The sequence below is a fragment of the Phasianus colchicus genome, chromosome 1 (genome assembly GCF_987193195.1).
Source record: "Phasianus colchicus chromosome 1, bPhaCol1.hap1.1, whole genome shotgun sequence".
Taxonomy (NCBI): Eukaryota; Metazoa; Chordata; class Aves; order Galliformes; family Phasianidae; genus Phasianus; species Phasianus colchicus.
Window position 1 is genome coordinate 27,377,262 of NC_143436.1, and position 23,139 is coordinate 27,400,400.

The following is a 23,139-nucleotide window of genomic DNA, read 5'->3' on the forward strand; positions in this document are numbered from 1 at the left end:
GCTGTCCCACAGCATTTAACAGCCAGCCTACAGTCCCTTTGTGAATGGATGTCATTTGTTGCTCATTCCACACCTCCAAGTGCTGCACAACACCTAGGCATTGCTGCTCTGCTGCATACAGCTGCAGCTGAGAACAGAATGCAAACAGTGCATCCAGATCCTAATATCCTTGCCTCTCTGGGTGTACTAAAACTGAAAAAACACTGCTGTGAACTCTTTCTCCCACACAGATAAATCCTGCTACTGGCGGTGATGCTGCTTTAGTACTGTACTGACACTCAGCAATTTTATGTCGTCTTCCATCTGTAAGTGTTGTATGTTTACAGATATTAATGCTTGCACACCCTCATATCCTTCTATGAATGAGAAAAGTGGAAGTAGTCAGTGACTTCACTGTGGTGTCAGGAAACGTGGCATGTCCAGGATGCTCACTGGAATTTCTGGAGCGTATTGTGCGTACAGTTTGCAATCAGTGTGCCCCTGCAATTGGTGCTGCCCCTGGACTAGCGCAGAGACACTGTATGCTGACTAGGCACAGTCTGAATCCTAGGTTCTTCTTTGCAAAAAAGCTGTTTACAGGAGCCTTGTGAAAATGGTGTAGCGGAACTGAATTCACCATTTTTAATAAGATAACGCATGACTAAATGGAAGAACTGTAATAGGTCTGTTGCCATGGTAAATGCTCTAATTATTATACTACAAAAGTAACCTTTCCATTCATTTTTACATCTGCTGAAAGGTTTGGCAGATCTAAGCTGATGTAATGTCAGGAGATTCTTAAGAGTTGTGGAGAGGAGGGCTTGGATCTGCTCGTCCTCCCATTTTTTACACTAAACAAATTGCTAAGAAGTGATGTGAAGTCAACTGGGGGGGGGCTTATTCACCAGATTAGAAAAATAAGACCAGTATCTAGAATTAAAAGCAGCAAAACATCTACAGTGAGCTTTGATGATATTAAAGATGCACAGTACCCAAAAGACTTTATTCCCAGATCTTTTAGCTTCTGTGGAACAAGGTTTTAATGTGTTAGATAATGACTGAAAAATAAACCATACCACTAAGAGTTAATTTATAAAAGAATGTAACCAGCTTTAAAATTACAAAGATTTTCAGTTCACGTGAATAGGCAAGAGTACATAAATATTACATTTTCAATATTCAGAAAGAAAGCTTTTCAGCATGCAAGCTGGAATGTACACACTAAGGTTTGGTATGGAGACTACTGTAAAAGCACACCTATTTTGAGCTGAAAACAAAAAAAGAACAATGAAATTAAATAGACATTCAAAATATTTCCAAATATTGACTGGTCCCCCCAGCTGCCCTGTATTTGCAAATATGTGGGAGGCTCTATCAAATTTAGGAGCAGGCACAACAGGCAGCTAGCACAGCATTTTGTTTCTGGATCATTCATCTTCGCAGAACCAAGATACTGATGAGAAAATCAAAACAAAGCAGCCCATTGGAGTGCTATATAGAGAGAACAAGCTCTTGATGATTTCAAAGATCTGAAAGTAGGGTGGCCACTAGCAGACCCCTGATGTGCAACCACTGTAGTTGGGAGAAAACATCTTGTCCCCACATCCTAGGGTTGGAGTCTGTCTTCTATCTGAGCTTCACTGTGTTGGCTATGTTCCTTCTCAATAGTCTTTGTGTTGGAAATTTCATCTGGAATCCACATTTCCAGCAGCTTTCCCAGCTGCCTTAATTCAAGGCACTAAGATGCTTGTGCACATCTTCATACTGTTACTTCACAAATAAGAGAACTTGAAAATTACCTTTTCTCTCCAAATGGGGTCAAATACTGCAGAGCAACACAGTTCTCCAAAATTCATTAGAGAAGGATCTGTCTTTGTATTTTGTTCTGTTAATACAGTTCTTCGCACACATTGCTGTAATACAAAGATTAAATGACACAACAGCATGTCTCTTCCAAACCCCCTCACAGAAAAGCAGCAGTCCTAAAACATGACCAGTTTTAATCCCAGCACAATTAAAGCAAAGAAAATTGTCATTTTTATCAACATATGTTCACCTATTTTGTGAGTTACCTATGAAATCAGGATGTCTTTAATTAATTCTAGAACTGTTCAAGGACATTTTCTGCCAACCTTTTTCAAAACTTAGCAGGCTATGGAAATTACGTGGTAAATACCTGCACTTATTTCTCAGACTTTAACCTAATATGATCTAGCTGCGATATTTCAGAAATCACATGTGGCAGTTTAAAATGTATTTGAATCTGCTTAAATGATCTAGAGTATTAGCAGAAATCATCCTGGCTCATTTTTCCTCAAACATGTATTTATTTCAGTGTCTTCACGAATGGCAAGGAACAATTATGCCTTGTTAAAGTTTGAGCTTCTAAGAAAAGCCATTTGTGGTCAACTTCCAAAAGTCTACCTGAGATTTGTAGAGAGTTTATAGCTGACAGTGTTTATACATCTATCAAAAAATAAAAGTCCTTTTTCAATAAAAAGTAGTATCTCAATGGGCCTTACACAAATCACTTTTCATCTCTTCATAAAAATTAAAGATGTTGATCATATATCCAGTGCAGTTGCCAATAGGAAACCAGTACTCGACAATAAATGTCACAGCCATGTTTTTCATTCTGTTGTATCTGCAGAAAGAAAACATAAATCCCACAAACCATTGTACATTAAGAATAGGCAGAAAGTGCTTTCTCAAGAACAAGTCAGTGTTATCTAGTAATAATTATGGCCCTGGTGAAAAACTCAGTGAAGTCAGCTCAAAAAATTTTATTGTCTTAAAATTAAATCAAGCTCTCTTAAAGGGATGTTCAAACTGTGTCTTTTGAGCCCCATACAACTTTGTCACGGCCATTCCTCATGCCAGGGTTTTGGCAGCAGGCTGTTCTGATGTAAGGGATGCTGGGTAACCTCACAGACGCTGGGTAACCTTAAATCCTGCCTGGGGTGTGACGCAGCTGAGTGTCCCTGGGTTCCAACTGCACAGCCAGGCCATTACTACCTCTTCTCTCTGAGGAGTCATCTCCTGCTATGACAAAAATTGGATAGTTGATCAGGTCTTTGTTTATATGCTCTCAGTTGCAACTGTATGGCTTATGAGTCTTTAACCTTCTTCCATGCCAGATTTCAAGTTTCAAAATTCAGTATTGGGTATTACTCTTTATTTTTAAAGATCTTGTATATCTTTTCAAATACAGGCTGTATGTGCAGTCTGTGCTTGGAATTGAGAGAAGTAGGAAAGCAAAGATCACTGCTAGAACTCAAGGGTATAGCTTATATATATTGACAGCATATCTCTAAATTGCCCATCCTCAAAAGGGGACAAAAAAAAAAATCTTATCTGGGAAGAGATCAAGCCAGGAAATGGGCTAGGTGACCTGCAGAGTTCCTTTCCAACCTAATTTACTGTGTGATTCTATGAAATCTTAGTTGTAAATGGGATGCATAAACAGCAGCTCAATTCACTCGTATCTTTATGGCAAACAAGGATATATTTGTGGTGAATAAATCTAATCACAGTGTGAGCCCATAGGGAACCTGACCACAAAAGCTGTGAGGCTGTTCAGTCATCATGTAAGACCACAGGGAAACCAGATGTACCAGGATTCTCCCACTGTGTCTAGTGAAACTCAATCCCCAAGGCATTAAAAGGTTATGGAAAAAAGGGAGCAAATACAGCATATGTACAATAATCCTCTTTTCGGAGTAGAATTTTAGAGATGGGCTTATGGGGCTAGTGCTGTACTCCAAATGGAATTCAGTGCTTCAGTTCAAAGCCTCAAATGTGAATTACCTCAACTCCTGACAAATTCAGCATTTCAAAAATATTAAGATTCGACAGCCTGAAAAAAAGACTGGGTTGCACATGGTGTTTACATTGCATCACTGGGAGGTTTGGACAAGGTCGAAGATAAAATGCAGGTTTGGATGCAGCAGCTAAGTCAATAGGATAGGAGGGCTTCCTATCTTCTGACCCGTAGAACACCTTGCAACAGATGGTGCCCAGGGGGAACTACAGCCACACTGAGCTCCAGCCCCATCTGATTCGTTATGAAAACATTAGCTAAATTATTTATTTGATTAACTGAATGACAAATTTTCATCTGGTTAAGAAAAAGCTTGAAGTTGCTGAAATCAGTACAGTCATCCTGATTTAAATTCATTTTGAACAGCAATCACAAGAGGCTTCATTCTGACCTTGCACCAGCCCTTACACTTCTGTGTAATGCAGTAGAATTATTCTTGATTTCCATTTATGTGAAAATCTAAATTGGTTCTTAAAATAGACGCTTTCTTTTTTTTTTTTCTCTCAGTCTGCTACCAGTAAATTATTTGACCTACATCTTAATAAATATTGGAAAAAAATGTTCTCCCCACTCTTATTCTACAAATACATTTCAGAACTCATATATTCAATTTATACTCCATTGGTTTTCCCCCAAGATTTATCACTCAAGGAAAAGGGAAACCCACAGGACAGCCCACTCTCAAGGACGCCAGACTAATATAAAATGCCTGTTCACTCACTTTTAATGCATGTGTGCTGCACACGGCTGATGTACATCAGCTTATGTTTCTGCCTTGTTTCTCCTCTATCATTTCAGTAGTAAGACAAATCAGTTTTGTCTCTATGTCAAACAGTTCTCCATGAGCTCCCTCCACCTAACCTGCATAAGGTTCTCTGTACTGAATGAGAAGTGCTTTGTAAATCTTCTTTTTCTATGCAGAAGTAGCAAGCAAATCCCAGTAAAAAAAAGATTATATGTTCAATTTCAGAAGGACCAACAAGTAAATTATTGTAGCTGTAAGTTAGAGACGTAAAGCACTCAAAATCTGAGCGTTCATGAGTTTTGCCAGAAGTTTCTTTGCTTAACTCCCAATAGACTTCATGGGAAATAACCATGAAAATCCCTTCTGCTTCCAAAAGAGTACTTACTGACCTTCCACTGCTGAATGAACAACATGTGATCACTTTATGCAAACCACCAAAATAAACTGAGTGTACTCAAAGTGAATTCCCAATTATCTGAAACTGGCCGTACTTAGTAGATATCAGTTTGCTTCCTTAATATATCACAGTGACATCTGTCTTAACGCAGGACAACAAAAACTGATGGATTCACTGCAAAATACATGTTTGTGAAGCAAATGTCATAAAAGCAAGGTGAAAGGCACTGACAAATAGACCTTAAATACACTCTCATCTGTATAGTAGCAGCTGAGATATTTGCTCAGAAGGTTTTCCACATCCTCTCATAGAACTGAGCTTTCATCTTTTCTTTATCTGCTATGGAAAAAAACACCTTCTTGTTGTCCTATGTTTGCAGCAGCTGCATTCATTTTGTCATGAAGAAAGCTAAGGAAGTAGACTTCATGAGTGAAGGACTGCTTTTTTTCCTTGTTGAACGATTTGATCCCTACCACCAGCTTCTGGTCTCATTACCAAGATGGAGAAATGTGCAGGTTATATAGAATTAAGGCATTTGCAATGTGTTTTATAAGTACTTATGTTTCTCTAAACTTACCACAGAAATAAAAGCGTGTAAACTACACTGGTTCAAAAATCTCCTTCAAGGATCTTCTCATTGAACAGATCAGAACAAATCTTTCACCATCCCCTGGTGCAGTCACTTCAGAAATTCTTTCTTAAAACTGCTAGATCATGCAGTTTTATTCACATTACAGCATATCTAAGCTTTAAGACATGATCCTGATTCAAGGTCTACTAAACCTGCATCTCCTTCTTCCTTTGTGCATTTAGAAACCCAGTGTTTAAATCTCAGCATATTCTTAGTACTAGTCATTATTCATCGTTTTTATATTGTTCAATTTCAGAAATCTCTAGGCATGATTTAAGACACATTTTTACAATAAAAAGAGGCATTTAGCATTGTTTTGAAATGTGCCTTACTCTATCTATTCATTAGGACCCATATTTGAATATCTATATCCCCAGTTTAGCAGATTTTAAAGTAAAGGTTAGTGGGCTTAAAGATCAAAAAACCACTTCACCTTAAAATTGTTTTGATATAAGCAGGTCCAGAATTGTACTCCGAGACTGCAAAGTGAAGCAAAAGTCTGAAAGTTTCAAACTAAGGCTGTAACTATAGCTCTCTTCTCCTCCTCCCTGTATCTACCCAAAGCTATCCCAACTCCATTATATAACTCACCCAAATTAGTCAAAAGTACATGTACATCTAGCCTTGTGTTTCCACAAATTCTATCCACTCAATTGCCTCTGGCTGCTTGTGACAGCAGAAAAACACTTCTTACATTTCTACAACACACTTTTTCTTCTCATTTCTGTCTCATTTCAGAGTGGCCATTAGGCTACCTTCCTCCTTTTTGAACTTTTCTTTCTCTGTGAGCATCACCAGGTTTCCTCAGGATGTGGTCCACATTTTAGTGACTAATCCACTTTGGCAAATAAATCATTCTGAGCAATTGCTAACTCTTTTTGTCTGAGAGTCATCCATTTGACTTCAGGTTGTCAGCATTTCATGATGTTCCATGGTTGGCCCTTTGAAAATTCAATACACCAAAAAGCTTGGGAAAAAAAAACTGTTCTCTTTTCAGTACAGAGTGTGCAGGTTGAAACAGAGATATCTGGAGAACCCATGATATCAAAGAGAATTCATAAGTTCTACATAAATTCCTCAAATTGCCACAGTTTTGTTATGCATGCATATTTATGAGGAGATATTATACATAATAGAGATATACAGTATATCAACTAAATGTTCTGTTAGTTTTTGAAGCATAACATTAATACCAAAGGCAGCACAGAACTACCCAACAGGTACCTTCCTTGGCTGCGTCCTACACTGTAAGGAGCTGGTGTGTTCACTCATCAAAGGAAATGAGTGCTTTTATGTCCAGGCACACATCCCAGATTAGGAAAAGTAGATCACTAGTATTTAGATCTCTTATTTCCACATTTTATTTTAATAATAGAGAGTGAATAAGTTCACTGAACTTTAAAAAAAAAATACGAATATGTAACAGAATCTCTGCAATCCAGATATGAGATGGAGGATGATCTATGTGTCTTCCTCCCAGAAAAAGTCCTTTGAAGAGTCCCACCTGCCTGTTCAAGTAAGGAGCAGCAGCAGCAGCACTGAGGCCAGAGCACACACAAATACTGCAGGAAGCCCACCTTCTGCATTACCACTTAGCACCAGGAGCTACAATTCTGGAACGCATGATTTCCTATCAATTCTGGATTCTCTGAATGTAAAAACAGAAGGGCAATGGCACTGCAAAACAAAACAAAACAAAAAAAGAAGTGAAAAAAGAAATTATTATTGCGTCCACTGCCTAGGACACTTGCCTCTAACAGTAAGATTTAGGTCTTGGCTGCTGCTCCATGGCCTGACCTGATGTAGTCAAGCAGAAAACAGAATGAAAACATCACTAAACAATTCAGGTAGCAGGGATCAGATCCCATGTACTTCTCCTGCCAGCTGAGTGTCTTATTTAGTGCAGCACAATATCCTGTTGCTGCTCTGTTTTTTAGTCTTTTCTTTAAATACCAGTAGACATTCAAACATTGCCTAATTATATGCAAATACTAGTCCAATTAAGGACCAGATCTTGCCACTGCTAACATTAGGCTAATTAGTTCTGTAGGTGACATTTCAATAAAACATTCATTCTTTCATACTGCCATGAAATAGGCAATTCAGTAATAACTTTGTATTTAAAATTCCATTACAGAACTGCAATCATGCAGTTCTTCCAACTGTACCATCACAGTACTGCTCTGATAGTATCTGCAGAAATCAACTCGTACTTCTTACAGATGACCTACCTTTACTGTTTCTGGCATCTGCACCATAAGTATCTTAACACTTCCAGTCTTCCCTTCTTCTAGTACATAACGGAGCCTACAGGAAAAATGCGGAAAGAGTGTAGTGACAGGAACAGGGTTAATGGTTTGTAATGGTTTAAACTGAAAGAAGAAATATTTAGATCAGATATTAGGAAGAAATTTTTTATTCAGAGGAGGGTGAGGCACGGGAACAGGTTGCCCAGAGATGATGTGAGTGCCCCATTCCTGGAAGTATTCAAAGCCAGGGTGCAGTGAGATCTGTGCAGCCTAATCTAGTGGAAGGTGATCCTGCCCATAGCAGTGGGGTTGGAACAAGACGGTGTTTAAGGTCCCTTCCAGTCCAAACCATTCTGTGATTCTATAACATAGAATGGCTTCTCCATATTCTGCCTATAAATGAGAACATCTCATACTTAATAATCAACAAACTTACAAAAGGAAACCATGCAACTAGGCTTTAGCTGCCAAATAAGTTGCATTAAACAGGTAGCAGCTGAGGTGACATGCAAGTATTTCTACATTCTAGACTGTAAGACCTGAAGATCGGAAGTAGGAGATATATTCATGCTAAATACTCACAAAGCCAGCACTCACTTCCCATGCCAGATGTTACAGACTTGACTCTCCACTGTTTGAATCCTAAGCATTCAAAGCAATTATCATTCAGGATAATATATTATTTTTAACCATTGTTTTGGGGTTTTTTTGGTTCGTTGTTTGGTTGTGGGTTTTTGTTTTGTTTTGTTTGTTTTTCAGAGCTTTGAAATCAATTCAAAGTCTGTATACTGTACATGTCAGTATTCAAATAGAAACTGAAACAATAAATTAGTAGCAAGTCTAATGCCTAGCTGTGAACCGACCATATCAGCAAAAATAAGTATTTCTAACACTGACATTGTTAATTTTTGTCCCTGAGCATGGCCTAAAATTTCTCTGAAAGCTGTCAGCGACAGTTATCCTACTTTATCCTATTATTTTTAAATCCCTTTCTCAGTATATTGTTAGAAATAGCAAATGCTATTGCCAAATAGTGTCAGTAATCCGACAACATGCTGTCCATTCATGGTTCACCTCTAGCCTAACCTTAAAGATGGCAGAAGATTGGAGATCTGATACTCTCAACTCTGCAAAAAGGGATTGAGATATATTGCTGTACACAAATAACAGTCCTGCAAATAGTTCTTTGAGCACTGGAAGAAATGGAGCAGTAACTGTGCAACAGAAGCAAGGGGAAGCTCAGCAGTGTGACTATTAATCAGTTTGATATCAAAATAATGAATATCTTCAGTCTATCACAGAACCAGCAAGGTCTTTGGTTCTACTAGCATGGTGTCTGCTACTTGCCATTCTGCAGAGGCTGCGTACCTGTGCATACCCAAGCCTGGTCAGAGTTTGGATTAGAAAGGGATGTCCCTAGATTGTTCTGAGAATGCAAGTGGGAAAAAGGTAAGCTGCCAACACCTACATTCACAAAACTTCATAGACCTCACATGCCTCTGAGATCATGTACCTTACTTCACTAAAACTTCACTGCAGGCTCAGTGAAAAGGAAGAAATGTGCATAAATTTACTTAGTCATTATATAGCTTCATGATAGAAAGTATATGAAAAATAATGAACTATAATCACTCCTCTCATTAGGCCCCAACCACTTCCTAATTATCTCCAGTGAGCCAACAGCACAGAAAGAGATGGGATAGAATAGCTTTACATAACTGGTATAGGGACATGCATTGCAAACATGAGGCTTTCTGCACTTTGTACTGGGTGCATAAAAATGCTGGACAGAGCTCAGCTGGAAGAAATCATCCTTCCCTCATCTCTCAAGCATTTTTAGGTTCCTCTCTCAAGGCAAGCAATCTCTCTGTAATGTCACCAACCCTATTCATTTTGCTCCACAGTGTTCCAGTGGCATCTGTAATGGTGATAAAAAAAAAGGGCTCTTGAATGCTGATTGGCACTGCTAATGACCATGACACTGCAGAGCTGCTGTGCGTTTCAGCAGTGGCTGGCTTATTTTGAGTCCTGACTTTCCATTTAGCAAAGTAAACCAAGAGCATGACATAGCCTCTGAATAAGCATTTTACTGAAACTCAAGTGTTAAAACAGCACAGACCAAAGGACCATCAAACATAATACCTGGGAAGGGGTGAGATAGGTGAACAACAAAAACCAAACACTTCTTTTGTTAAAAAGAAAATCTACATGCTTTTGTCAAACATTGGTTTCTACAGCTAGTAGACTGCACTTCTAAATTCACTGTAACTGACTTTCTCACTGAAGTACACATGCACAGCTTTCTATGTTAATGGTCATGTGGTGCTGACTTGCATTGGCTAGAAATCTTACCTGGACTGAGGACACCTCCCTCTGACCCGCACATGGTCAGAAGGGTGGCAGAAAGTAACATCTGTAACAGCAGGCAGAGGGGAGGCCAGGGCTGCTCAGGCTGCTCATAGCACGGCCCTGGGTCAGTGCTCCCACTTCCCTTCCTGAATTCTGAATCCGAAAGTCTCTGCTGGTTTCACACCACATTGCTTTTGTTCTACTGGTAAGGTGCACGCAAAAGTCACACCACTCACCTAGGGTGACTTAGCCATGAGTCCATAACCATGCTTAGCACTGGTCCTTTCCACTACTTTGACTACTGAATTGTACCACTATGATGACTTCATATAACTGTATGTCACGCACAGAAAAAATAGATGAGCGCAAGGAATGCATTTACAGTAGTTGAAAGATGCACTGCAATACAGCTTACAATAAATATGTACAATTAATTGGATTAATTAAACTTCAGATGAAAATACATTAAATACATGAATCGTCACTTCTGTGAGACTATCCCCAGTGTCTGTGCATGTGCTTCAACAAATCCCATCTATTGTGTTTGTAAGAAAGGGTATTTTATTTCTGGCAAGGGACAAAGAAGAAAGTTTTTTCCTCCCATTCCACATTCAATTAACAAAACATCAACGGAATTTCTGGCACGTGAGGAGAGCAGACAGATAGTAGATAGCACAGATTTCAGTAAGCTTGGCCCACATTCTCTTCAAGTACCAATGAGAGTTTCATCCTCCTCCCCAGGAATACAAGGAATAACAACAAGCATCCTCCCAAGGTCAGCAGCTCAGGACCTCACAGAGGACTATGCTGCTGCTCATACTAACTAAAAACTGTTCATGGAATGAGAATTTTAATACTGCCCACTAACAAAACTGCAAGTGCAGTATTATTCACATAAAAAAAAAAAATGATACATGGGTCCACAAAATAGTGTTTACTCTTTGTTTTGGTATTTTTTGTAATTTGAGCTGAAGAAGTTATTCGAAAATTTAATTTAAAATATGACATTATTTATATGTACAATTTATGAGGAACCCAAGATGGCAATATCAGACAAATATTCTCAACCATTCAAAAATATTATCTTAACAAATCTATCTGCTTGGAATGACTCCTTCAGCTACTATAAAGTTCCTTTTATTATTTTTATCTGGAAATGCATAGATCACTCTGAAAGTAATGCCTCCTTTTTATATCCATGGAAACTACAACAGATACAAAGAGCACAATAACACTATTTGACAGAGAAAATTCTCAGCTACAAAATACTGTTTTTCAACACTGCCACCACCATTAATTGTTCATTTTCACCAGAGATGAACAAGAGCCTGCATGCCGCACTCGTAAACATCTGCATGGGTGGAGCTGACCCACTGCCACTGTCACCACAGCTGAAACGCACTGCCTATTGCCTCACTGTGCTCACATCCACTGGTTGGTCTCCACAAACATTCAGCAAGCATCCATGAATGTCAGTGGGTGCCCTTTTTTCCTCATGGAGGAATTCAGTGACACACCTTTGCTTCATAGCACTTCCATGCCAGACGCCATTTTGTCAGACTGCCCTCTGCTGCCATCTGTTGCAGGGCAACAACAGGATGCTGGCAGAAGGTTCAATCCCTACTGCCAACATCCGCCTCTGATGTCATGGACCAACATCATAAAATAGGAGACTTTACTTTCTGGAAAGCCTTGTAAATCATTGATTTGCATAACTGTGGATGTGAGTATCTGTATCCTTGATCAGTTTTTATTACTGCTCCACCCTGGCTATGAAAATAATTTGGTAATTCTTCGGTACAGGACAGCACACATATGGTGCACAAACCACAGAGGCAGCATGAACCTCTCTCTCTATCACATACACATAACAAGGCCAACTTTTACTTCCTTTACTTGCTCACACAAATAAATTAGCAGTGCAAATTCATATAGGTAATTATTTATGGATAAGGTTAAGTTCATCTGCATTTCTGAGTATCTGACAGAAGTGAAGTCAAGTCCACACTACCTAAGTTGCATGAAAAATGACACTACAATACTTACTCGGTAGCGTATCTATGAAAGCTAGATGCAAAAGGTGTGTGTTCCATCTCTCAAATATAGTTCTAATGAAAAAAAAAAAAAGCCTTAAAAAATGTTTAGAAGTCTGGGAATACATATCTAATGTAATCTAATAAATATCTAATGGGATATTCAGAAGCATACTGGTTTCTTTCCATTACAGTCACACAAAGAAGATATTTCCTTCTAAAGACTTTCTGTATTTTCAGAAGATAACCTTTTGTATATTTGCCCTTAAATCTTTATTTATCCCTATGTAAATATGCAACACAGATCAATTTTCAAGAACAAAAATTAAGTTTCAGAGGGTACTTTTGAAACAGTTTTAAAATATATCATTCAACACCTCTGAGAAACATTTAAAAAACAACTGAGGATCTAGCTAAAAATTAATAAAAGTAAATTGCAATAATTATCCAGAGGAATTGTTCTTCATAGTGATATGAATGCAGTTTTGTTATAGGAGAAAATAGGCATCACCAAGAGGGAGACCACTTCAGACATCTTCATGGGGGTAAATTTATGTCTGTGCTCAGAGCCATCCAGGAGCCAGACACTACCAACAATGTCTTTACTCTGCAAACACTTTACAAAGCACGGGAACCAAATATATTGCAGGTGAAATTCTCCACTGTGCAGGGGTCTTTCACAGGTCTCTGTATTACATAAGTCCTGCTTAAATACTATTCTAAAGTTGCACAAATCTACAGCACTGGCATGAAATTTCCCTTGGAAGAATTCCTTGAGCCCTTTGAAAAGAATGTACTTTGATAGCATCTATCACAGTCTCTTAAGCAATACATAAATCTTCTGCTGGCCTCTGCACTGAGGTGGGTACACCTTGCAGAGTATCTCTCCTGTTCTGAAGAAATGTCACAAAATCCTACTGTGCTTTACAGTTTGCACTCAGCAGACTGAGCAGACATTACATACTGCCAAATTTCCAAACCACCAGTAAACACGTTAGTTTCTGAAATAATCAAGAGAGCAGAGGCATGAATATTTTACAGGTTAGCTACTCACAGCGTCTGGCCCTAGACTTGAAATCCTGATTCCGCTGAAACTGGTGAGAGTTGTTACTGACAATGGTGAGGCCAATATCTCACTCCATCTTTTCAACTGATAGTCACTTGTCATCACTAGCCTGTGCTCCAGCCCAATCTCTACCTCAGACTCCATTAGTGAGATTTCTCAGTGCCAGACTTTTCTAAAAAGTCTCTTCCATTCTTAGGAAAAAGCTCAAGACAATGGGAATAGCCTACCAAGCATGCCTAGCTTGCTCACAAATTTGATACATGATTCCTCAAAAGAAATCAAGTGCCATGCACCCAAACTACTGCTGTTTCTTTACAATAGTATTCAACCATCCACCATGCAGGTTCCAGAATTCCTGATACCTGGCTGTGTGTACCCAAATACAAACCTCATGGGAATGAGCTGCCTTGATCTCCTGCTGAAGACCAAATATTGTTAGGTATGGTTCTCCAAAAAGGTGATCCTGATCTGGGAGTGGACCTAATAGGTCCAGTTCACAGCACCCAGACCCTTGTTTTTTTCTCAAACACTGTCTGAAAAGAAAATTTTAACAGTCCAAATATGGGACCCCTAGTTACAAACAATAATGCGGAGTAACTCACCAGTAACATTCTACTCTATGATTCTTTCTTTTTGAAAAGTTAAATAGCTATTTAAGGACAAAATGAAAGAGCTCTGTACTATAACTCTCAATACACTTACAGTAGGTTTGCCCAAACCTGTAAATACAGGAAATATTTTTGGCTCTCATAGTCTCTAGGGAGTGTTCTAATCACTCTGCTGTTAGCTCTCATGGGGTAAGTGAATCCTCTTGCTCCTACTCGTCACTTGTACTCTGTCCTCTTCCCCTTCTTTCCTGGGGAAAAGCACACTTACACACTTCCGTTCAGAAGGGAGGAAAAGATATTTAGCTTCCCAACAGTAACTGTTTCTTTCCTCTGAGATGCTAACATGGCACACAGGTTCTCTTTCTTGCCCTTAACGTTGCTGCCCTTACACTGAGGAATGGGCCACTTATTCTGAGTTCCTGATCCTTTCTTGTTGCAAAACCGCAAGAAATTCTGCTTGGCTACCCTAATCATAGAACCACAGAATCATAGAATGGCCTGGGTTGAAAAGAACCACAGTGATCATCTAGTTTCAACCACCCTGCTATGTGCAGGGTCACCAGACCAGGCTGCCCAGACCAATCATCTCACTTTGCGAGAAAGGCTTCCTCACTATTCTTTTTCTGTACCTTTCCATTCTCTAGAACTGTTGTTCTGAGAATTACTCAGAACAGATCTCTACATCTGTCTTTAGAAACTACTTCCTGACACCTTTTTTGGAATGATGACAATGACAATAATGTCATATTGTTTACTCCTAAATACAAATCCTAAATTAAGAATCTACAAATAGGCTCTGGCCATGAACATATTATAGCTGTCCTGTAACAGATATGATCAACCTGCTCCCTAATCCCTAAAACTTAAAAAGTGTTTAATTTTTAAAGCATTCAGAGAATTCTTTGCTCTATTAAAAAGACTGTTCTTACCAGCTTGGTAGTCATTTTCTTGTTCTTCACATTTTAACTTTGAGAATGACTATAAAAGTCACGGTCGATGCAGCTTTGTGTGCACATATTTAACAACAGGAGTAGCTGCAAAACAGCTGGAAAAATCTTTGTAAAAGGGAAATTAACCCCAAAGATGAGCCACCAACCCAACTTCATATTGATTGCATTCATGGAAAAAAAGAAAAAAGTATGTGGCAACTGAGCTCTGTTGAGTTTTCTGTTCAAGAAAAAGACAAATGCATGAAACACTGCAATTTTTTGTTTTAAGTAACTGAATTGTCCAGTGACTGCAGATCTTTGGGCCTAACCGCACTGCCACTGAAACCAATCTTGTGGTTTGGCCCTTAATTAAAATGATTTTTAGATAGTGACAAAAAGAACCCAAACTTTGACAGCAGCGTTAAAGACACCTGGAGTCTAGTAAGGGTCTCAAAGACATGACGCACATTATGAAGCACCCCCTGAATATTGTCTATTCCCCTGAATAACCCATTTTGACACAATTGGAAGATCCCAGTTAGAAAGTTATAAGGAGTGGCTGAGGAAACGGGGGTTGTTCAGTCTGGAGAACAGGTGGATCAGGGATGACGTTATTGCTCTCTACAACTTCCTGAAAGGAGGTTGTAGTGAGGTGGGGATCAGTCTCTCTTCCCAGGTAACAGCAATAGGATGAGAGCTAATAATTTGCTCCAGGGGAGGTTCAGGCTGGATCTTAGGGAAAGCAACTTCTCAGAAGTAGTGAAGCATCGGCACAGGCCACCCAGGGAGGTGGCAGAGTCACCATCCTTGGAGTGTTCAAGAACTGTGGAGGTGTGGCACTGAGGGACATGGTTAGCAGACATGGTGGGGATGTGTTGGTTGTTGGACTACATGGTCTTAGTGACCTTTTCCAGCCTTAATGATTCTATGATTCTAAGTTCCTCAGGACCCCAATCTCCCTATCCAAAAGAAGTTCCACAACCTCTTTCAAGCCAAAACAAGTTATATTGGGTGCAACTCCCTTTTAAATGTTATTTTTCTTGGATAAATTCCCATACAACCTGAAGGGGCAGGAGGGCTGAGGGACAGGCTCTTGCAAGGGTTTATTTTTTTCCCCAAACTCTTCTCATCTTCTTCAGGTTGCCGGACAGCGGCACCCCACAGTGCTCCGCCTAAGGGCTGACAGCATTTAGGCCGCACCCGCCTCGGGTCCCGCCGGCTCCGTCCGGTGACGGCACCGGCCCGCTGTGCACCGGGCTCCGGCCCATCGAGTCGCCCCACCGCCCGGCCCATCGTGCCGCGGGAGGGGAGCGCTGGCCCCGCTGGGGCAGAGCGGGCTGACACGAGCGCTCGGCCCCGCCGCCAAGCAGCGCGCTGGCATTTCTGCGCCGTTCTGCCTGAATTTTGCGAAAGGCGCTTTGCCGGCGGCGGGGTGGGAAGACTCGGGGGAAGCGCAGCGCCCTGACGACCCCGGAGCCAATACGCCTTCCCCGAACCGCGGCGGTTTCAGGGAGCCCCGCTCGGAGGCGGCGGGCAGGCATCCCCGGGCGAGGACGGGGCAGGGACCGCCGGCGGCGGGATCCGAGCGGGCGACAGCCGCGCGGCGGCCGCTTCCTCGCCCCCGTTTCCAGCGAAAGGGGCGGGAGGGGGAGTTCAAAGGCATAAACAAGGAGCGCAGGACCAAATTCCTCCCCCTCCCGCTCCTCGAACGGGCTCGGCGATAAATCCGGCTCGGCTACGCTTCGCGGTGGGGACGTGCCGCCGCCTTCCCCTCGCTGAGGCGGGGGCCGCGCTCCCCTCCCCGCGGAGACGGCGGCTGCCGCGCCCCCGGCGGGAGAGCGGACGCCGCTGAGGCGCCGTGGCCCCGGCCAGCCCGCCGCCGCCGCCGCCGCGGTACGGGGGGGACCGTGCCGCTGCGACAGGGGAGGACGGGGCTCGGCGCGGGGAGGAGGCGCTGCGAGCATGCGCCGGGCGAGCCGCTGACTGGGCGCTCCGTCAGGGTACCGAGGCAAAGGAAAAAAGAAAGAAAGAAAGAAAAAGGGATGAGGGGAAGGAGGACGAGCGACGGCGGAGGGAGGCGAGGAGGGTTTTAAAGGAGGCCGGCGGGATCCCGCGGGAAGGAGCGGCTGTGGCATGCGGGGCTCTCCGGCACCAACAGGTAGGAGGGAGGAAGGGCTGGAGCGGGGCTGCCGCAGCCGCGGGTGCGTGCGGGGAGCGCTCCGCGATGGCAGCGGACAAAGCGCGGGGCGCGCTGCCCGGCCCCGCCGCGGGGCTCCCGCAGGGCTCCGGCTGCGGCTGGCGGGCGGCGGCTGCGTGCGGCGCGGCGCGGCGCGGCGCGGCCCTGCATGGCCGTGGGCGGGGGTGCGCGGTGTGTGCGGTGCGTGCGGTGTCCGTGTGCGCGGAGGCAGGGCCGCGCGGCGGGGACAGCTCCGCGGAGGAGGGGAAGCGGCGGGGCCGGCGGGAGGGGGAGGGGGAGCCTGATTTCATGGTTTTAAAACGATGCCATGATCTGATCGGCGTCTGTTTACACGGCGGCGATCGGGCTCTTTCGCGGACGGTAAGAACGGGAGGATCTTGCTGGGGATTCAGCGCTGGGGAATGGGCTTCGCACGCCCGAGGTGGCGGAGCGGCGCTCGGTGCGGGCGGCGGGCAGCCCGGGGCTGCTGCGGGGCTCCGTCCCCGGCGCGGGGGGAGGAAAAAAACAACGGCGGCACAGCGGCAGGCAGAGCCCTTCCATTTATTTCGTTTTGCTGCATGAAATGTGCCCCGGTGCGCTCGCCGGCAGGATTAGCGGGCGTCGTGGAGCCCCAGTTAGCGGGAAAAAATAATAATAACGATAATAAAGGATGCAGTCGATGTGCGCTATGTTTATTTAAGCATAACCCAAAGCAGCCCTCCCCGAAGGATGGGCATTATGTCTTGGGTGTGATGCCTGTTTTGTCTCGGTATTTACATCGAGCGTTGCTTATTCCGAATGATGTCGAGGCTTTAAAGATTTGCATTAAAGCGGAGAGGGGGGGACCCTGAAGCACAGTGCCATCGGCTGCCTGGCGTACCTGTTTGTTTGGAAGCCGAAATGATGAAATTACGGTTTGCAGGAGGAAGGGAGGGAGATAATGAATCCCGTTTCTCTTAGAATGTGCATGAACTAACACGGTGTGATTAATGTGCTTTGGTGACTCGGGTTAAAAAACATAAATTCTGCAGGGTTTCTTTGGGTGTGATCCGTATCAACACAGCAGCTGCCTCTAAAACACTGACGAATACCGTAGCCATAAAATAAACATAGGTAATGTCAAAATACCAGCAGCCGTTGGGGATTTTTTTAAGGATGTCAGTGATTAGCTCTCGGGCTCGCAAACCGGGAATCTTTCGATTCATAAAATCTCCGAGGCTTTGACTGTAGAACGACATACGCTACCAAAGCTAAGGGGCACTGGCCAGTTCTGAGACTGTAACCAGCCAGATCTGTGAGATGCCAATGATCAAACATGCCGAACAGTATGTATGTATGTATGTATCTATGAAAGCCTCGTGATTTTTAAAAACAAACAATAGTACTCAAATTTACAACTTCATTTGCTTCTCCATAAATTACCATCTTTGTTAGCACTTTCTGACATCATTTCTTGTTAACTTAAGAACTGATAGCTCGATTTTTTTTCAGATATTTTGATGGCATGACAAATCAGAACGAAGAGGATGTACTGTATGACTAGACACCAGATCAGTTCTGTTTGTGGATTACATTTTCAGTAAGATGTATGGATCTATTTTTTCCTTCTTCTTATATATAGATCATGAGACTTGACTGAGGCAATATACATATCATCCATCCATCTATGGCGAACTACAGCCATGCAGCTGACAACATTTTACAAAATCTCTCTCCTTTAACAGCTTTTCTGAAACTGACTTCACTGGGTTTCATAATAGGAGTCAGTGTGGTGGGTAACCTTCTGATCTCCATTTTGCTAGTCAAAGATAAGACCTTGCATAGAGCTCCTTACTACTTCCTGTTGGATCTTTGCTGCTCAGATATCCTCAGATCTGCAATTTGTTTCCCGTTTGTTTTCACCTCTGTAAAAAATGGCTCTACTTGGACGTACGGGACTCTTACTTGCAAAGTGATTGCCTTTTTGGGGGTTTTGTCCTGCTTTCACACCGCTTTCATGTTATTCTGCATAAGCGTCACCAGATACTTAGCTATTGCCCACCACCGTTTTTATACAAAGAGGCTGACCTTCTGGACTTGTTTGGCTGTGATCTGTATGGTGTGGACTCTCTCTGTAGCCATGGCTTTTCCCCCAGTTTTAGATGTGGGCACCTACTCGTTCATTAGGGAGGAAGACCAATGCACTTTCCAGCATCGTTCCTTCAGGGCTAATGATTCTTTGGGATTTATGCTTCTTCTTGCCCTCATCCTCCTAGCCACACAGCTTGTCTACCTCAAGCTGATATTTTTTGTTCACGATCGCAGGAAAATGAAGCCAGTCCAGTTTGTTGCAGCGGTGAGCCAGAACTGGACATTTCACGGTCCCGGAGCGAGCGGTCAAGCAGCTGCTAATTGGCTGGCTGGATTTGGAAGGGGTCCCACACCGCCAACCTTGTTGGGAATCAGGCAGAACGCCAACACCACGGGCAGGAGAAGGCTACTGGTTTTAGACGAGTTCAAAATGGAGAAGAGAATCAGCAGAATGTTCTACATCATGACATTCCTCTTTCTGACCTTGTGGGGTCCCTATTTGGTAGCCTGTTACTGGAGAGTTTTTGCAAGAGGGCCTGTAGTACCGGGGGGATTTCTAACGGCCGCTGTCTGGATGAGTTTTGCCCAAGCTGGAATCAATCCTTTTGTCTGCATTTTCTCCAACAGGGAGCTGAGGCGCTGTTTCAGCACAACCCTTCTTTACTGCAGAAAATCCAGGTTACCAAGGGAACCTTACTGTGTTATATGAGGGAGCATCTGTAAATCTTTAGCCTTGTGAAACACTACCATTCTTTGCTAAGCAATTGTGGCCTGTAGCCATGTCTCGAGAAGAAAATCAAGAATGGGATGTCAGCAGTTGTAAGGATTTGGGCAACATTCTGCAGTCTTTGCAATAGCTCACCTCTAATCCTATTTTAAACCTAAACATGTTCCTGCTGACCACTGCTGAAGGTTTGTAATTAAGAACAAAGGACTGAACTACTGCCCTGAATTTCTTTATGTGGTTGAAATCTAGATTATGAAAGTAGCAGGTGCTAAGTATCAGTGCTAAATGCTGTGTATATCACTACATAAAATAAGACCATCAGAAACATTAGCATTGGACATCTTAATAAATTAAGTTGATATGAGGTTAATGTGTTGATAAAACTAATTTTAGACATCTGAAGACCTTTAAAACATTTCATACAATTATTGTTTTGCAAAGACTGAAAACTGGGGACTCAAGTACTGTAACTGATTAAAGATGTGCCATGCATTATTGGATTATCACACTTACAAATCTGTTTGCCTTGTGAGTAAGTTTTGGGGAGCATTCCAAAGCAGTATTTTTGTTCTCATTTAGACTTATTTTTTCTTTTCTTTTTTTTTTCTTTTTTTCTTTTTTTCTTTTTTTCTTTTTTTTTTCTTCCAAATATATTACTCTTTCTAAATGCCATTTTCCTTAACAGTGAAATAATAACATTTAACTGTACTCTGTGGTTTTTGCTGATTTGGTATAAAGTTTAATAGAACTCTTATTTATATTTTTTAAAAAGCTAGATATCAGTCTGTTAGGCAACGTTAATGATAATATCCAGTCATAATTGAACAGTTATAATTATACAGAATAAACACATGTTGCCTTAAAGGGTTATCTAGTATCTTCCATTTTGTTTAGCATTGAAGCAAATAAGCAAGGAAAATTGAATCAGTGACTCTGGTCAGTCATTTGGGAGTGCATGAACGATCGCTTAGTCCTCTTTTTTCCTTTTTACTCCGATGGTTCCCAAAATCAGTATGCACATCACTGGGATGATACAATTTTTTTCTAGGTGTGCCGCCCTTTCTGGTTTGTTCTGAGAAACACAGGCAGTTGATGTATGTTTATATTTTAAGACAGCTGTCATGGGGAGACCGCAGCCTTAGTATGATATCTTGCACAATTTGTGAAGCATTTATTCTACTGAAGGCACAGTCTTGTTTATATTTTCTGCACATTTTGGTGTATTGGTTGTTTTAAATTATTTAAGTTTTAACTTGTGAAAGCATATAATATGATTTCTTAGTATTTTAGAAATACATTAGAGTCTGTGAGTCTTTCCTTCTTTAAGATACAGATGTGTGGATTTCAATATAAAGTTGCATTTGCCAAAATTTACCTGTGTAGCTTGTTAATTTTCTTGGAATAAAATTTTACATTTTTCCAGTTATACAATTAACCTTTTTTTATTTTGTCTAGTGAGCTAGCATGAAGTACTGAGAATGTAGCCATTATGAATTATTATCCTTTGCAGTCACTGTATTCCCAAACTGTAAATGCATGAATGATGGGGACCACAGGATTGATAAATGATATTATCTACAGTAGCACTATTGTGTAGTTTATCATAATTACCCATCTATCTGTTTTAATATGTCAGTTATATTTAAAGTTACAACACAGTATTTGACATTAACTTCATGGTTTGATTTTGGAAAATGTGTATATTTGAAGCACAACATCACGAGTCAGTCGATCATGAAGAACGTTGATTTTTTTCTTAATTTCTGGAGCGACAAGACTAGAGGTCTTGGTTCAGTATTGGTGTATCTTGTCCTTTGTTGTAGTTTTATGATCAGCAAGTTAATCTATACGTACACAAGCAGCAGTCAATAATGGAAATGCTTAAATTTGTATGATAACAGTATACAACATATGCAACAATTCAGAGAGTTGTGTCTATATGTGATCAGACAACTTGATCAAAGATTTAGTGAGCAATCTGTTTGACCTCACTTACACTTTTATACTGAGGTTGATTGGTTGAGAGGCATGGCCTAATATACTGTGTTGAAACAGAAAAAAATGCTGAAATAATGAGTCCTCATCAGTACAAGAATGTTTCAGAACATAATTTGAAACGGGACCAATAAACTTCTACCAAAAGGACTTTTTTATTACGCTGGAAAAGGCTTTGAAATTAAGATAGTTAAGCAATTGTCAAAGATGGAAAGAGTGCATAAAAGCTGAATCGTGTGTTGAGAAAAATTCTGAAAGTTATCCCACTTAAGTTTATTAAAAGGTTGATTGGCAATAACTTCAGTCTAATTTCTATAAAATAGTAACCTTTACAAGGAACATTGATATTACATATTGTAATAAAGAAATACATATAAATAAAGTTGTAAATAGTGTTATAGTTGTAGAAGTAGTCGGTTCTGAAAATTAGCCAGAAAACGATGACATTTCAAGAGCTGCATATTTGGGGCCTGGCCTAACTCCTAATAAAGTCAGTTGGTGTTTTCCCATTAACTTCATTTGGAGCAGAAGCAGGCCCTAACGTTTCTATAGTACTATGCTTCTGAAATACTAAGAAGGCTGTGTTTACTATGCAGTGGGGGAAAAAAAAAACAATTTAAAATTATTTCCCTGGAAGTTTTGCAAGCAGTAACTGATGTAAATTAAAATAATAAACAGTAAACAAGTCTGAAAGCAAATATTTTTCTAAATGTTTTTCTTTTGATATCAACATAATTCCTTTGACTAATTGAAAGATATGCAAGCGTGTTACTACCTGACAGAGAAGTGCTTTAAGTGATTTTTTATATTTTTCCAGTACAAGTCTTGTGTGAGATGTAATTCCCTTTATTCTCTCCAGTGTTAAAAGAACAAGGGGATGTGCAGAGAAGTTAAGTGACAACATATGAAGTAACATTTCATACAGAGTTAGTTATTACTCACTGGAACTCACTGGCAAAGGATGTGGAGTATTTGAGAGGTTCCTATAAGAATTACATGTATACATGAACCAAAGTAGTAGTTGCAGATATTGACATGCCTGTCATTTTGATCCTAGTTGCCACATTAGGCCTCATGCATCAGGGTATAAATTCAGAGGAGCAAGAAGCTTCCTTCCAATTCAGTACATGATTGCATCACAGTATGAAAAGCCTTCTGCTTTCATTTTATACGGATGTGACATTGGTGCCAAAGCTTACTGGGCTGGTAGATTACTCTTCTATTTCAGAATAGCAAAGAATATCATCCTGGCTTATGTCTGCATTGATATTGAATGCTCATGGGTAATGAGAAGTTAGTGGCAGAAAAAAAGTGTAAGAACAGATGCTGTCTAGAAAAAAATGTCTGCCTCTGCTTCTTTCCCCA

The 23,139-nt window shown here is 41.3% G+C and overlaps 1 protein-coding gene and 1 long non-coding RNA gene across 5 annotated transcripts; one reads left to right on the forward strand and one right to left on the reverse strand.

The window, feature by feature from the left end:
* Nucleotides 1-985: 985 nt before the first annotated feature.
* Nucleotides 986-16,288, reverse strand: LOC116244059 (uncharacterized). Of its 3 annotated transcripts, none has more exons than XR_016465158.1 (4): nucleotides 13,989-16,288; nucleotides 7,804-12,278; nucleotides 7,077-7,249; nucleotides 986-3,018 (listed from the first exon to the last, which is right to left on the reverse strand). It is a non-coding gene; the product is annotated as an uncharacterized LOC116244059 (long non-coding RNA). The 3 variants fall into 3 exon arrangements; XR_004170101.2 differs by lacking the exon at nucleotides 986-3,018 and having other exon boundaries at nucleotides 5,736-7,249; nucleotides 7,804-7,879; nucleotides 12,217-12,278; XR_016465157.1 differs by lacking the exon at nucleotides 986-3,018 and having other exon boundaries at nucleotides 5,737-7,249; nucleotides 13,989-15,437.
* GPR85 (G protein-coupled receptor 85) lies at nucleotides 16,220-22,477 on the forward strand. Of its 2 annotated transcripts, none has more exons than XM_031615591.2 (2): nucleotides 16,220-16,964; nucleotides 18,474-22,477. In XM_031615591.2, the coding sequence occupies exon 2, from the start codon at nucleotides 18,649-18,651 to the stop codon at nucleotides 19,759-19,761; it is 1,113 nt and encodes a 370-aa protein (XP_031471451.1). In that variant the 5' UTR covers nucleotides 16,220-16,964; nucleotides 18,474-18,648; the 3' UTR covers nucleotides 19,762-22,477. The 2 variants fall into 2 exon arrangements, with proteins under 2 accessions (XP_031471451.1, XP_089993661.1); XM_090137535.1 differs by lacking the exon at nucleotides 16,220-16,964 and adding an exon at nucleotides 17,155-17,363.
* Nucleotides 22,478-23,139: the final 662 nt, after the last annotated feature.

What these genes read in the sequence shown, in the direction of transcription:
- GPR85 (XM_031615591.2), top strand. Translation starts at nt 18,649, where the DNA reads ATGGCGAACTACAGCCATGCAGCTGACAACATTTTACAAAATCTCTCT.